This window comes from Micropterus dolomieu, linkage group LG09 (genome assembly GCF_021292245.1).
Source record: "Micropterus dolomieu isolate WLL.071019.BEF.003 ecotype Adirondacks linkage group LG09, ASM2129224v1, whole genome shotgun sequence".
NCBI lineage: Eukaryota > Metazoa > Chordata > Actinopteri > Centrarchiformes > Centrarchidae > Micropterus > Micropterus dolomieu.
This window is the reverse complement of record NC_060158.1, coordinates 3,153,269-3,170,158: the sequence shown is the minus strand read 5'-3', so window position 1 is coordinate 3,170,158 and position 16,890 is coordinate 3,153,269. Positions and strand designations below refer to the sequence as shown.

Genomic DNA, 16,890 nt, shown 5'->3' with positions numbered 1-16,890 from the left:
GTGTAAATCATCCAAAATTTGACGTAAAATTCAAAATGGCTGACTTCCTGTTGATTTTAGGCTATGGCTCCAAGAGGCTTTTTTGTGCGTCTGGACAAGATACACGTACCACAGAAAATTCGTGCACGTAGGTGAAACGTGCGGCGGGGGCTGCTTCGTTAAAGGTCACTTTCTGTTGCCAGCAGGTGGCGCTATGACTGTGGGTGAATGTCGGCATGTACATGTGTTCAGGGCGGGACTCTCATCCTACATGTACAGTTTGGTCCAGATGTGAGCATGTACACTGAAGTTACAACAACTTCCTGTTTCATTGCGAATCATCGACGCCACGGACACGCCCATTGACGAAAACTCGCAAATAGCACAACTTTTCATCGTCAATGCCTTTAGAAGGCACAGCAGAAATTTGTGTGCGAAACTTGTAGAATACGAAATTTTTCACCGGTTCTGACATGTTTGCAAATTTTGGTGAGTTTTCGAGTATGTTTAGGCCATGTCATTTGGGCCTACTTTGCAGAAAAAAAAAAAAAAAAAAAAAAAAAAAATATAATCCGAGCAGATTCAATAGGGACCTCACACGGTCGTGCTCGGGCCCTAAATATAAAGATCAGCTGCAGTTCAGCAGTTTCTCCACCAGAGGGCAGAGAAGCTCCACAACCAGGTAAACATGGCTCCAGGTACACAGAGAGCTGGAGGAAGTACTCAGGTCATTTACTGCAGTAAAAGTACTAGTACCACACTGTAAAAATACAGTGAATACAGTAAAAGTATAATCAGGCCTTAAAGTATTAAAATGTTGTATTATTATTTCTCCTCTGGTTATTTTATCCATGAACTATTTTCTTTCCCACATGCTGCATTTTATCGTTACCCAGACTTAAGATGAATATTATATAAAATATTTAGCGATACACAAATCAATAACGTCTTGTGATCTGAAAGCTGTTTTAATCCAACACACGTTCTCTTTTAAATATCTTTAAATCCACCAGAGACTCTGGTCTGTTGACAACACATAAACCAAACTCCAGCCAATAAACGAGGCGCTGTCCAGTCACGTGACCGGCGTCATCGGTCAGTGAGGGCGTCACCTTGTCACATGCTTCATCACATGGCTTACCCCCCCCCCCCCCCGCTGGTTCAGACACATGGAAACGATTCGAAGACGAGATGTTTATGTGACCCAGATTCTGCAGCAGGAAACACAGAAAGCAGCAGTTTCTATTTAATATTAATGCGTTTAATAAAGTATTTATTATGTAAAGGCCTGAACTTTATTAAAAAAGGGACAGAACTTTATAATGCAGCTGCAGGACGGAGACAGATTATTGACCAGCAGCTGTTTTTCTAATCAAATTATTGTTTTAGTCATTTTCAGAAGCACAAATAGAAAATATCTGCCGGACAAACGTGAAGATTTGATGCTTTTTTTCTTTGGCATGTGTGAAAAACCGAATGTATCTGAACTCCTGTGGTTTTAATGAAGCAGCTCTGGTGTCGTCCCGGGAGAAGTTAGTTTCCTCGGCTCTGAACACATCCAGTAGTTTGACTGAGGATCAAAGCTCAGCTCAGTGTCCTGGACTTCACCAGCTGCTTTGACAGACGGGGATCAGGTTGTGCACGATATGTTTCCTCTCTGCCGAAGTCTGACTTTAAAGCCGGTTTGAAACAAGTTGAGAAGGAAACGTTAGTCTGATTAAAACGACCACAGCCAGCAGGGACGTGTGTTTCACTCACAGCCTGGGCTACCATGTGACCTGACGCGCTGCCGCTAAACATCAGGTTAAAATGATTTTCCAGGACTGCACGAGATTTTCCAGGACATTGGATCTTTTCCCTCATTTTCCGTGTGTTTTCCATGACTGAACTGGTCAGTTTGAAGACAACAGCAGAAAGATGTAATTGGATTTCTTAACCCCCCCCCGAGCAGTGCAGCAGCTGAAAGTGTCGAGCCTACCAGAGACCTGCAGAGACCTGGAGAGACCTGGAGAGACCTGGAGGCTGCTGCTGTTCACGGGCTGGTCACCAAAGACACGGCAGAAGTCGGCAGTGTCGAGACCGACCAGGGCGACGGATCATCTGGTCTAAAACTTGGCATTAAAGGAGGAAACGGCTTCAAGCGCAGCGCAAATGGCTTCTTTTCCGAAAGGTTCTTTCTGGAAGAACGTCGTCCTCTGCAGACCTTCAGTCACTGAACATTTAGCGTCACATCCTGTCGCTGCCTCCTGTCTGCGCTGAGAAAGTGTTGCAGGTGTAAAACACTAACATCAGGAGCTTATAAACTTCCAGGACTGTAATTAATCCCACTGCATGACAGCTGATGACGGTAACAGTTTATTCCCCTGCTCAGTAACGGTTTCCTCTTATATTAATAATCCTTACTTATAGAAATATAATTGTTAATGTGATTAAATATTAGAAACAAACTTAAGTCATTACAGGTGTCGTTAATTAATGAATGCATAACAGTCGTGAAACAGTGATTATTCCTCTGACTGTAATCGTCCCCATCGGCGAGCTGGTGTCAGCACGCCGGTCCTGTTTCCTTTGCGTCGCCGCACGAGCCCGCTTCATTGACGACCAGGTGTGAGCGAGAAGACAGATGAAACTAACGTCACGGGCCTCAGTTCTTTTCTTTGCTCCGCACTGAAACACATCGGCGTTTAGGTGCAGCTCTAACTTCCAGAAATAAAACTTTGGGACTTTCTTTTTGTTTTGTGGTGCAACAGATCTGAAGGTGTCATTTCCTGTCACTTACTAATATCAAGGCAGACAACTTCCCCTAAAAACCACCTAAATTTACATGGGGTTTGGTGTGTGGCTGTTGGTTTTCTGTAATTTAGATTTGAAGGATGTTTCATCGCCTCTCTGTTATATAAACTCTGTGTTGTTGTCTGCAGTGTCTGGCTGTAAACCAACACTCCTCCTCCGAGTCAGACATCTGTTCTCTCTCTCTGCAGCAGGATTTTATTTCTCTGCAGGTTTCTCTTCTTCGCTCTCTGACTCCTCTTTAACTTTTTATGTAAAGGTTGGATTATTGAATCAGAGGAACTTAAAAACGCGTTTCCTCTTCTCGTTAAGATGTAACATTACACGCTGGCTCCACTTCAGCATACTGCAGCAAATACAGCAAAGTATTTAACAACAATCCAAAGTAGTAGTTAGTAATGAAGTGCAGATATTTCCAGTTATATAAACAATTAACAAAATATATTACAGCGTTATTACTGACCGCCGCTGCTGCTGTTTTTAGTATGGAGTCAGATTTACACTCTACCACGTTCCCTCCACCTCAATACATCTGTTCCTGTTTTTCTCTCTTCTGGTGTATTTACACGTTTTTGTCTTGTAAGTTGATTATTGTGATCTTGAGCCACAGACGGTCCGGAGCTGTTATCAGTTGACCTCTAGATAATCGATTGATGACATTTGTGAATCTGTTCACATCGCGATGCATCTAGAAATCGCTTATTTTCCACACCCCTAATAAATAAATAAATAAATAAATAAATAATCATACTAGCAGATTTCCCAGTAGTAATAGATTTTATTTGTGCTGGTTTGGGTTTTGGGGCCGAGGGGCCGCTGCTGCAAACATTTTAACGACTTGTGATAAACGCTGGAAGCTCTGTTTTTAATACATTTAGCTAGTTTTAGCTACTGGACATAATGTTAGCTCCAAACCACCAGATAAACCCGAAGATTAATGGGAGAGAAAAGAAGAAGAAACAACAACAATCTGTTTTCAGCTTTAGGATTTCTCTCTAATTTTGTTATCTCAAAGTCTCGACTGACTTATGTGCTGGAGCTTTAAACTGTTAAAATATGTGAGGAGTTCAGAGAGGAACGGGTCTCTTTGCAGACGGCCTGAAGGCTTCGACTCCTTCCAACAGTTTATTTAACAGCAGCAGAGACAGACAGACGGTCTCCTGGTCGCTCGCTCTCAGCTTCACGCTAATCACCTCAAATCAAAGAGGCTTTAGGAACAATGTCGAGCTTTTTTCGTAGAGAACAAACAGTTTTGCAGTGATGCACCTGATGGTTCTTATTATGACACTTTTTACTTCAGTAAACAAACTGCGTGTTGAGAAATGAATGTTACACAAACCCTGAGCGCCTTCTGTAATCTTCTAACCGTAATTAGACTTGTGAAAGAATTACTTCATCTGCGTGCAGGGTTCAGTTTGAGCTCTTTAAAAAGACCGTGTGTCTTTTGTCTTCTTCAAACATTTTGGGTAAAAAACCGCTGAGATAAACTTTTATAATCTCTAAATCTATAAAAGCCTTTTCTCGGCTACGTGTTCGCTGTTATCAGTCAGGAACTTTCTCTGCTTCAAAAATAAACACTGCAGCTTTTCTTTTCACGTTCAGGGAGATTTTCTCTTTGTCAGGATGTCAAATAATATGAGCTTTGTTAAAGTTTTACTCTCCGTCTTCAGCCGCTCGCATCTCGTCCTTCTCTTAAAATAAAAACCAGAGGAAACTGCGAACGTCAGCAGAAGAGACGTTTCTCTCTCCGCCGTCCCTCCGTCTCTCTCTCTCATCTTTTTAATTGTCTTTTTTTGGACGATGAAAAGAGGAAAAAATATTTCTCTCTCTCTGTGTTTGTGCATGAAGAACCAAACGTGGCTCTCAGCCAATCACATTGCACTCTGCGTCTGGCTCCCGGCCAATGGAAGGCCTCGGCCCGCATGTGACTGAACCAGCGGCCAAGAATGTGACAACAGGCGAAAACACACCCTCCTTTCTCAAACGCATGAACCCCAGTTGTCTTCAGGAGCCACAGACTGGAAACCAGTCGGCCTCTCTGCAAAACCACCAAAACAGCAAAGAGGGCGACGGGAACTCGGACAGCAGCCTGCAGGTGACTCAGCCGGAGAGCCGGAGCCGCTCAGGTGGAATAAAAGGGCCACATGTTTAATTCTGGCTTCTGTGGAGATTCTCCGTTCACCTCGGCTCCGTCTAGCGCAGAACTGTGACGACTTCTTCTCTAGAGCGGCGTCGGAGTCGCGTGTCAAACGGTCAGAGCTGGATCTGATCTTGACCACATATGATGCAGCCTTAGTGTTTGACCGTGACCACGTTAAGCCTCGTGCGGACTACACGACTTTCAGCGTCGGCCGATGGCCGTTCACGCTACGCAACTCGCCGTCTCACACGTGAAAAGTGCGTTTCCACCGCGGCCTAAAGACCTGCGGAGATCAGGCTGACTGACCTGACCTGCACGCCGTGCACAGCGACGCACAGCGACGCACAGCGACGCACAGGCATCATTATTTATAACCACGAGCAACATTTATAAATGAACATCGGACTGGAACATAAGAAAAACTACAGGCTGTGTTTGAGCATTAAAGCAGCTTTTTGTGTGGGAGACACGAGAGAAAGTCCGTTACACGTTTAAAAACAAACTGGATAAAACCTAAAAGAAAGCAACACAGAAATAAAGTGGCGACAGTTTGGAAGCTTATTAAAACTCTGACGGTGGAAAAGAGACGAGCAGTCGCAGAAAAACAGTCGACATGCTCGAGTTAAAGCCTTTAGTCTCGGAAAGTCCCCCCCCGCCCCCCCCGAGCAGGGACTTTTTGTGGGGTAAAATACAGACCCTGGAACTAAATTTAGACCCTGGTCCCTCCGGGGAAAGCCCGTAACGCCAAAGATGGCGGTTATCCCGCCCCTCCCGCTAGAAAGCCAATTGTCTGCTTTTAACAGCCAAAACGGGAAACATATTTCAGCCAATCGTGTGACTCCACTGACGTAAGAGTCTGTTTTACTTCGTAAGCGGTGACGCATGCGTAATATTAGTATAACCGGTCGGGAAAAACGCTTTTTTAACCTTATTTTGAGGCAAAAAACTGTGAAACTTTTTCAGTGATTTTCATCAGATTTTACTGCCGATTCTATTGACGTAGTTTTTATGTCGCGGTGAAAGTGCAGTTCTGGTTCTCTGTCCATTCGTTCAGACAGGAGCCTGGTCTGGTTAGTCTGATACAGCTGCCTGGGGGCGTTGCCAAGATGGCGGCCGACTTGCCTATAAGCGGCGCTCACACACATTTGGTCCACGACAGGACTGATCTCAGTCAAAGGTTTATTTTTGAAAGCAGTATTTGTTTTATTGTCTTGACTGTTAATTGTTCCTTAAACAACCAAAGTTTCATTTAAAAGCTGGTTTCAGTGATCGACAATCAAAAAGGTCGTTGGTTTCAGGAGAAGTTGTGACGACACAACAGCGTCGCCGCTCCAGGGTCAGACGTAACCATCATAAATCCCACGTGAGACTCAACAATGAGACAGATATAAAGATTCTGGTCCTCACCTCCTCGTGGACAGCTTCCACTTTGGGGTTACTCCCCGTCCGTCGGAGGCCGGAGCCGGGTCCGCTGCTCGCCATGGTGGCGTCCGACTTGGATCTCTGGTGGGTCCTCCTGGACGGAGAGACAAACACCTCCTCCTCCCCCTGTACGGGGGTCTCCGGGGCGGGTCCGGCCGTGGAGAAGGAGGGGGGGGACTCCGTGTTGCTGCTGTTGTGCCTCCGGTGACAGCGGCGGTGGGACGGCGAGGACGCCGGGCCGTCGGACACGGACGCAGAAGCTGCTTCGGGAGCGTCGGAAGGCGGCGCAGAAGGTTTGAGTTCGTCGGACAGGATGAGCTTTCGGAGTTTGGAGCCTCTGGAATGACGCTGCGTGGAGATGTGCATGTCGGAGGAGTAAGCGCCCAGCAGCCAAGCTGTCAGCAGCGAGAAGGTTATACTTCCTCTGCAGCGGTGGATCTGAGAGAGGCGCAGAAAGACGTTAGATCAAACACCTGAAAGATTACACTTACAGCTCGTTCAAGACGCTTTCCAACGGGGCCCGGGGCCATTCGGCTCGGTAGTAAGACCACAAGAACAGATCGCGGCTGGTCCGAGTCCCATGAGCCGTCCAGGCTTCCGTCTATGGTAATGAGCTGATCCCTAATCCGGGCTTCAACAGTCGCCCAGAGCCACCTGTCCAGCACCAGGGCACACAGTCTCCTCCAAAAGTCATGGAACAGGAAGGCAGATTCCTTTGTTTCAGTTGGGTTTAAGATCAAAAGATGAGACAAAAGTTCAGAATCTCCGCCCTACTGGAACATGTGACTGATGTTTCTTGTTGCCTTTTCGGTTGATTGTCCAAACATTAAATATCTCTGCATGACTAGTCTCAGTTTTCATCCTTGGTTCAAACCTATAAAGACTGCATTTCCTGTTAAAGAGGATAAACAACATGAAGAGCAGAGAGCTGTCTGTGGGAGAAAAGCAGGACAATCGAGCAGAGCCGTCGGACAAACATCGAGCAGAGCCGTCGGACAAACATCGAGCAGAGCCGTCGGACAAACATCGAGCAGAGCCGTCGGACAAACATCGAGCACAACAATTTGTAACGTCCTGAAAAAGACAGAAACTACTGGTGTACTGAGCAACAGACGTCCAACAGGTCGGCCGAGGAAAACAACAGCAGCTGATGACAGAAATATAGAGGCCGCACCACAAGATGCAAACCACTCATCAGCAAGAAGACTCGGAAGGCCAGACTGAAATTTGCAAAGAAGTGATGAGCTGCAAAAGTTCTGCAACACAATCTTATTGAAGTGCTGATGATCCGAAGCAAACAAGCTCATCTGTGAAGCCTGGTGGAGGTGATGTCACGGCTGCTTCTGGAACAGGCTCATTAATATTTATTGATGATGGAACTGATGATGGTCGCAGCAGAATGAATTCAGAGGTGGACAGAAACATTTTGTCTGCCAGTTTACAGAGAAATGCATTGAAACTAATGTGGAGGAAGTTTATTGTGCAGCAGGACAATGAGCCAAAGCACACTGCCAACAAAACAAAGGACTTCATCAGGGGAATGAAGAATGAACAGTTCTTGTGATGTCGATGTGTCGCAGGCTTCAGGCAGTTATTGCAAGCAAGAGTTCTGCCACCAAATATTAAATGTTATTTCCTTTAAGATGATTTGTTCCTTTACTTTTGCTCAATGCTGTGGTCTAATACAAACGGCGGTTTGTCCTGATTGTTTAACACATGTAGACGTGAATACCAGGAAGTAAAAGCTGAAATTCTGAACTCTTGTCTCATCTTTTGATCTTAAACCCAAACGTCTTCAGGGAACAACAAAAACAAAGGAAGTGGCCTCACCGTTCCAGGACTTTTGGAGGGGACTGTAGGTTTACCCAAAGAGGCTGGATTGTGGGATCCCCTGACAAATAAGATTCATCTTTTGGCCTTTAAAAGGAAACGGGGACGACCAACCCGCTTACCAGTCCATTCGCACTATGCCTTACTAATCAGGTGTCTGAGGACTCACCAGGTACGGTCTGATGGCGTCTCCCACCTCGGTGTCCATGTGCACGTACATGTTGAGCAGCTGCGGCAGGTAGAAGTCCACCTCGCTGTCGGGGAAACTGAAGAGGCGGTTCCCGATGTACGCCTGCACCCCCGGCTCCTTGGACTTGTACAGGTAGGAGATCGCCATCGAAACGTCAAACAGCTTGGACTCGAAGAGGCGCAGCAGCCACGACTGTTTAGACGATGACGACGAAGCCGCCGCCGCCGCCGGCAGTAAAGACGACCCCGGCTGGGCAGAAGGAGGTGGGTCTCGCTGGGAAGTGCCTTGTTTTTCCCCATCCTTCCTAGAACTAGCCTCCTCGTCCTCGTCTTCTTCTTTGATGGAGCTGGTGTCCGGGCTGATGTGCCACTGTGGGCTGGAGCACTCTGTTACGTCTGTGTAGTGTTGTTGTTGTTGTTGTTGTTGTTCAGGCGCTTCCTTGTTCTGCAGCTTGACCTTGAGGAGAACTTCCTGGCAAGCCTTCAGAGCCACTTCCGGGTCGATGACTGGAAGCAGAAAACAAAGAGGTCAGACGGATCGTAACCACGGTGTTAAGGAATATTCTTGGATCTCCTCGGCCGGGCTCGATAAACCACGCTACGCTACGCCGAAACTTCTTCACACCTGAACCTCGCTCACAATATTTCTTCAACAGTTTGTAACTGTGCTTTCAGACCAAGTGTGACGTGAGAGTTGGGGACGGTGCGATTACATACAAAGTCAACGCAAAATGCATTAAAAAACCCGACAAAAACTGGACATTGCTCGGAGAAAAGAAAGCGAGGAAGCTGATCTACCTGGTGAGTCTGTAACTTGATTCCAGCTGCCTGTGAACAAGTTAGCATAGCATCGCCCTGATCGTACAGAACTCCATTCAGAAAACAAGCATTTTAACAGTCGCTTGTTTAACAAATCTGCATCATGTTGTCGTTTTTTCAGCATTGTTTTGATCCATTTATTTCATTTAAAATATTTATTTTGGTTTCATACAGCTGTAGTAATCTCTCAAATCAGCCACCTAAACCAGCAGCAGAGGGAGGCGTCGTCAGACTACGCTGTCTTTTTCCCGTATCTTCCCATCCGCCACCAGTTATCATGGCAGCAGGTGAGCCGCTTGCTTGTTAATGACGCAGCCTGTCAAACAACCGAAACCAACATCTGCTCCCTGTGTGTTCGATGCTGCTTAATTCTTCTCCACCTCTCTGCAGCCTTCGACACCATTCTTCTCACTCGCCTCTCCGAACTCATTGTCCTCACTGGTATTCCTGGTTTCAATCCTACCTCACCAACAGGCAACAATACATCACCCTTAAGGGCATCTGCTCTGAATTGGCGCCAGTCTCACACGGCGTGCCTCCAGGATCGGTGCTTGGCCAGCTACTATTCAATATCTACATGCCACCTCTTAGGTTGATCATCCGAAAACTACACTTCCACTGCTACGCTGATGACACCCAGCTCTACATCAGCACTAAACCTCTTACTCCCCTTCCACCAGTGTCGCTTATTAACTGCCTGAAGGACATAAAGAACTACTGACAGACTCCAGCATGTCCAGAACTCTGGAGCTAGAATGCTCACACAAAACTTGGACTTCACATCACTCCCGTCCTGAAGAAGCTTCACTGGCTGCCAGTTAAGTCCCGGATCAAATATAAAATCCTCCTCCTGATGTACAAATCTCTCCCTGCTCCCAGTCTTTGTGCTAAGCTAGGCTAGCATATTCTAGCGACTGAGACCATAAACTCATTAGGAAAGTGTTTACTGAGGGAATAAATCAGCTGAGAAGTAGTCAAACATTAACACCCACTCGTCACATCACTACAACTCTTACACGGTGCAAAACAACAACGGCAGGATTTTGAATCGCTAATGTGATTTTTTAGTTATTGAATAATGGCGTTGCACCGGCCCCGTTACTTTTTTACTGGCCCCGGCCATCATTACTGTGGAGCCCTGCTTGGTGATAACAACCTAAAACAATCTGTTCTGCCCAGTTACCTTGATCGACCCCCAGGTCCATCTCCATGGCGTCCTCCGAGATGACATCCAGAGGGGGGCTGGGCCCCCGCGGGTCGCCGCCGCTCGACGTGCCGCTGCTGCCGATGCCCTCGCTGGCGCTGCTGCTGCTGCCGAGGCTGCCGGTGCTGCCGATGCTCCCGCTGGGGCTGGAGCTGCGGGGGCTGGCGCTGGGGGAGGACGGCTGCTCGCTGAGGGGGGGCGGGGGCAGCTGCAGCTGGGGACGGGGGTGATGGTGGTGGTGGTGGTGGTGATGGTGGTGGGCAGGGCAGTCAGAGGAGCTCTCAGAACAAGAGGAAGAGGATGAAGACAAGGAGGAAGAGGAGGCGCTGGAGGGGGAGGAGGGGCAGGAGAAGGTGGTGGGGGAGGAGGAGGAGGCAGGTGGAGCGGGTGGGGCTGAGTGGGAGGGGCTAAGGTGGAGCGGCAGCAGAGCCGGGGACAGGGAGACCTCGGCGTCGGCCATTTTGGAAGAGGAGGCCTACAGGGAGAAAAAATGTTAATGATGAGATGATTAATTATTTATCGTTTCAGCTGGTCAACAAACAGTTAATGTTTCACACACAAACACCACGGAGAGGCTGGGTGTGTGCGTCGTGTCTCTGCTTCCCCTCCCACCCACGCATCACGGTGTGTTTTATGTAACGCCCCCGCCGCCTGCACGCCAACCCGTCTGAACGGGAAGTGCGTTTTATCCGACCGCTCCGATCACAGACCTTCCTAAAGACTTCCTGCTGATAAACCCTGACGAGAAGCGGCAGGCGTGAACATTTGTTGATAAACTGATAAGCGCTTTGTTCGGATCTCCCTGCATCGACCCCGAGCAGGGCTGCTGAAGATCTTTATTATTAATCTCTACTATGATCTGAACGTCTTCAGCCTGTCGGGTCTCAACATATCTGAGGAAATCAGTGTGGAATCTGTGTTTGTGACGCAGGTGATCTTCATCCTCCTCCTCCTCCTCCTCCTCTCTGTGAGGAGGAAGATGTCCGTTTCTGTTTTCTCTCCTCCTTGTTAGACTTCATGTTTCCTCCGGCGTCACTCAGATCACAGACCAGCAGCTGACCCGGTTTCTGTCTGACCTCCTGAAGCTGCTGACTCTTCACTCGTCTGCTGCTTTATATGCAGTTTTAAAGGAAACACTGAACCTCACAGGAAACAGCAGCAGCAGCAGCATATTCTCCCTGCTCCCAGTCTTTGTGCTAAGCTAGGCTAGCATATTCTCCCTGCTCCCAGTCTTTGTGCTAAGCTAGGCTAGCATATTCTCCCTGCTCCCAGTCTTTGTGCTAAGCTAGGCTAGCATATTCTCCCTGCTCCCAGACGTTGTGCTAAGCTAGGCTAGGCTAGCATATTCTCCCTGCTCCCAGACGTTGTGCTAAGCTAGGCTAGCATATTCTCCCTGCTCCCAGACTTTGTGCTAAGCTAGGCTAGCATATTCTCCCTGCTCCCAGACTTTGTGCTAAGCTAGGCTAGCATATTCTCCCTGCTCCCAGACTTTGTGCTAAGCTAGGCTACTATATTCTCCCTGCTTCCAGTCTTTGTGCTAAGCTAGGCTACTATATTCTCCCTGCTTCCAGTCTGCTAAGCTAGGCTAGCATATTCTCCCTACTTCCAGACTTTGTGCTAAGCTAGGCTACTATATTCTCCCTGCTCCCAGTCTTTGTGCTAAGCTAGGCTAGCATATTCTCCCTGCTCCCAGTCTTTGTGCTAAGCTAGGCTAGCATATTCTCCCTGCTCCCAGTCTTTGTGCTAAGCTAGGCTAGCATATTCTCCCTGCTCCCAGTCTTTGTGCTAAGCTAGGCTAGCATATTCTCCCTACTTCCAGACTTTGTGCTAAGCTAGGCAAGCATATTCTCCCTACTTCCAGACTTTGTGCTAAGCTAGCATATTCTCCTTGCTTCCAGTCTTTGTGCTAAGCTAGGCTACTATATTCTCCCTGCTTCCAGTCTTTGTGCTAAGCTAGGCTAGCATATTTATATTTATTTCTAAAATAAAAAGTACAAGTACCTGGAAGTTTTACTTTAAAGGTACGGTCAACGATTGTAAATGGTAAACTAACAAACTGGCGCCATGCGACACTGTTCCAGCTGTTCCAGCTGTTCCAGCAACGTTAAAAAAGACTTTCCCAAAAAATCTGTTTCAGACATGAAAAACATTCATCCTGATGACATCATCAACATCGGCAGCAGCTTCATCTGACAAACATGTGGGGAGACCGTGCATGATGTCATCACATGTGTGTGGAGGAGGGTGAAGCAGGCCGCCGCCCACGCATCACATCTGGAAACCATCACACACGTTACCATGGAGGCGGCGTTCACAGAGGGGCTGAGCATGATGTCATGAGAGACTAAGAAGCGTCGCAGACCCCAAACCAGGAAAACTGTGTAATAAAATAAACGATGATTTAAAGCAACAATATATTATTGACGATGCTGCCAGCTCCTCCTTCACCAGCTGCACCTGAATGCATCACTAATCCAGTAGTATTTCTACACAGGGAGATCTGAGTACTGTTTTGAATGAGTAACTGCTGTTTGACCTTTGACCTGCTGATTGGTCATCACGTTGGAAAAAAAGGAGACTGAGGCGTAGAAAGTTTCTGACCTTCGGTCCCGTTTTATCAGCTCTTCTTCTGCAGGAACAATAAAAAGGTGACGTGTCTGAATCAATCGATAAGTTCACGTCAGAGAAGAGTCCGTGTTTCTGAACTGAGTTAAAGAGTTCGTTCTTATCGAGACTCCGGCTGGACGTCGGTCAACACTTTGAGAAACAAGCGTTTAAGAGCGTTTGCAGCCGAGGACCAACGCCTCCTCTAACATCAGAGAAATTAATATTGTACGTAACCAAACAGCAAATCTAAAGAGTCTAAATGTTGGTGTTGAAATGACTCGTTGGTGCAGAAAGTTTTGAATCGGTGCAGTTTAGGGCCGAACGGTTTTTTCAAATCCAAATTAGCCAATTGTGAAGACGGCGATTAAAAATGTTTACGTTAATTAAACATCTGGGGTCTCATTTATAAAACTGAGTAGAAACCTCACTAAAAGTGTACGTGAGACTTGTAAAACTGAGCGTACGCACACTTATAAAGTATCAAGTTCCCTTTATAAATCACAATCAGCTTGAAATGTGGCGCCTGTGAGGGAGCGCCATGTCCGAGCCTCCAAACGCTCAGTGAAGCTCGTTAATATTAACGCGTCCTGACTGCAGGAAGAAAAGGAGGCGGACTCTGAATCTGACTCAGGGACGCCGACGTTCCTTTTGGTGAAGCTGTTTATTGGGTAAAAAAAATAAATAAATAAAAACGCACTTTCACGCAATGCTTGTGCACCGGAGCTCCGCCCCTTTATAACCGACCTACAGGAAGGGGCCTCCCTCTGGGTGGTGACGTCGCCGGCTGGAGGGGCCACACAGACGGGACGACCCAGGTACTGATCTGGAGTCCCCGTTTGAAAAGAGAGGAAACCAAATGACTTCCTCTGAGTTTAAACATTTATTCACACAAACAGTCGGTTCGCTGAACGAGACGAGTTCAGTGAAGAAATAAAACCGTGTTTTATGTCACATAACGTGTTTTTACAAGCAGTCACCTCCGTCATACAGTACATGAAACTCTTGTATTTGCTCGACTGACGCACTGAAAACAGCATCAGTTTAAACGTAATTTGTCTCCTGTTCACCTTGTTTAGGAGAATAAATAAAGTATTAATTAATCTGATTCAACATATTTGAGGCTCTTTTGCAGAAACAGAATCTCAGTTTGTGTTTATGATCCTGAATCTGGATCTTTTTGTGGCCGCAAATAATCTTAAATTATGGGTTTTTTTTGGCGCACTTCGGGGAAAAAATCAAAGTCAGTCAAACGGGTGTTTGTTTATTCAGAACGGCTGTAATACTTGGATTTATTTCACACAGCCTCTTCATTTCAAACCGTTTCATCCTTTTAAATCATTTTAAACAGTTACAGATTCATCCCGTTGTCGTCCCTGTGTGACAAACCCGCTCAATAATCACAAGCATTAGGACTAAAGTTTTCTTATTGAGATGTTAAAGGACTGAAAAAGCTTTTACTTAATTTTACTTAAAGATATTTGTTGACAAAGATTTTATCATGAATATTTTGAATGTTCTCTCTCAGATTTGTGAAGTGATCCACTGTTTGACCATAAAGAGAAGTTTAAACCACAATTAACCATCAGGTTTCTTCAACTTCAAAAATCAGCCTTTAAACTCAAGAAAAAACTACTTGATACTTATCGTGATAATTATCGATATCGAAAGATTTGAAACTTTTTATCGTGATAACATTTTCGGCCCTAGATTAAACTGTAACGTTTGACGTATTCTAAATATATCTGCGAGCTGCTCGTCTCTAGTTACAGTCGATGATTAAACCAGAATCTAACTCGGCTTCCTGCCCAACGAAGTTCTGTAACGTTGCCTCTTCTTTTGAATTTGAAACGTTAGTGTGAAATCTCAGAGTTGCTGCTCCTAACTGTAGACCGTCATTTAGCATTAGATTAATTAAACAGCAGCGTTTCCTCCGGGTCACAACATGTTTTAGAAAGTGGTCATCGTGGCAGATTATATGGAAGGTCAGAACTACTGCATGCAATTATTAATATATATATTTGCCTCTGTAGGAGAGCCCTGTTTATCATTATTATTATTATTATTATTATAGCAATGACATTAGATGTGATGTGTGGTATTATTCGTAGTAATAGCAGTAGTGGTATATGGGTCATTTTTATAGTTTCTGTTTTGCTGCCCCCACAATACACCATTTACTTTAATGTTCATTAGTAGTAGTACTCCATAATTTATAACAAAGATATATATTTTTTTTTACATGTTCTGTAGTTTTTGACTTTTATTCATCAAAACGATATATTTTGTTGTACTTTTGTTCAAAGTACTATTTAAAACGATGAAAAAGTGTATTTTTATACTGCATTATGTCCTGTGTCTTAGTGAGGTTTCAACATAACAGTTTAGGGATAATCTTTGTTTATGTCACGAGTTCCTTAAAACAAGGGGGGAAAAAACCCAATATCAGCCGAAATATCGGCGATCGGATTTTAAAAAATCTCAAATATCGAAATCGGTATCGAACTTAAAAATCACAGAAATCCTGTTTTATTATCGTTGCAGCTGCTGAAGCCGGTTCAAAACTTTTTTGGTGCAAGGTGAGAAGAAGAAGAAGAAGAAGAAGAAGAACTGATGATGTCACACACACCTGCATCAGACAGTGAATCTTCCAATCACAGCGAGGCGTCAGACTCAGGTTTCAGCAGCCACCGGTTCACATTTCAGCTTCAGTTTGTTCCTGCCGGCTCGTTACACTGCGGCTGACGAAGCTTCGCCAACAGAGCTGAAACTCTGCCGAACAAACACTGATGTTTACAAGGCGCACGGCCGCAGCTGGGAGCAATGCATCCTGGGAGCAATGCATCCTGGGAGCAATGCATCCTGGGAGCAATGCATCCTGGGAGCAATGCATCCTGGGAGCAATGCATCACGGGAGAAATGCATCACAAGTTGGCATAGCGTGAGATAAATCTTTGTACATGTAGTTTTGTTTCTGTCTGCACACACGGAGAAATGTGTGAGTTAGTGGCGTTCATAAAGTTCATAATAGAGGCTGATTATGCTAAGCTAACTGATGCTATCACACTAACGCGTTATTTGCGGTGAAATGAGATTTAAAGGCTTTGATCTTGTTTCCGGTCAGAGGTGTGCGGTTCTCCCACCTGAACGCTGATTTTTACAGAGCGTCAACAAACGCAGCGTCTGGAGGAAGGTGTGACGCGAAGTGACGTGTGCAGTTCAGGGCAAAGTGTGAAGTTTATTATCACTACGTCACAGCTGAGACACGGGACGACGCAAAACAATCAAAGTGATTGATCCTCCGCGGTGAGCTGGAGTCCCACAGCAACATGTTGATGTTTGCGTGCGCAGATTAAAGCGCCTTCATGTTTTTATACTGGTATTAAGGACACATTGTACCACAAATACACGGTGAATACTTCTGTAAACAGCTTAATACTGCAGTTTTACTGTAGAAGTACTGCAGCAGAGGAGCTAAACGCGCAGTATTACGGAGATATTTGCGAGTATAATCGCAGGAGGAGGCGGAGAGCCGCTCCCTCCTGGTGGAAACTGACCGGAGGAAGGAGGCGGAGAGCCGGGCTGCAGCAGGCCCGCGGCCCGGGGGTTGAACCCGGGCGGCCAGCAGCTAGTTTAACCGAGTAAAACCCAACACACACGCCGAGAAAGAGAACAGGAGCCCGGAGGAGAACCGAGCCGGTCCGGGAGGAGACCTACCGGGTAACTGAAGCGTCTTCACTCCGGTTTAAACGTCCCGACACTCGGGCTGTAATCCGCGTTTCGTCCCGGGAGTTTCCGGGTTGAATCGAGGACTTTAATCCAGGATGTAGTCCTGGCTTCAGGTTCTGATGCGATCCATAGGGTCCGGGGTTTCTGGCCTGGCTCCGCTCGGATCGGGTTTGACTCTGCCTGC

The 16,890-nt window shown here is 46.2% G+C and overlaps 1 protein-coding gene across 1 annotated transcript in view; it reads right to left on the bottom strand.

The window, feature by feature from the left end:
* The window catches only part of LOC123976538 (phosphatidylinositol 4-kinase beta-like), a 33,017-nt gene extending 16,127 nt beyond the window's left edge, over positions 1 to 16,890 (bottom strand). Inside the window, exons 1-4 of the mRNA XM_046058780.1 lie at positions 16,695 to 16,890; positions 10,353 to 10,848; positions 8,331 to 8,857; positions 6,317 to 6,769 (exon numbers count right to left, since the gene is read on the bottom strand). Coding sequence (XP_045914736.1) covers positions 6,317 to 6,769; positions 8,331 to 8,857; positions 10,353 to 10,833 — 1,461 coding nt within the window. The 5' untranslated portion in view covers positions 10,834 to 10,848; positions 16,695 to 16,890. The remainder of the gene's footprint in view (positions 1 to 6,316; positions 6,770 to 8,330; positions 8,858 to 10,352; positions 10,849 to 16,694) is intronic.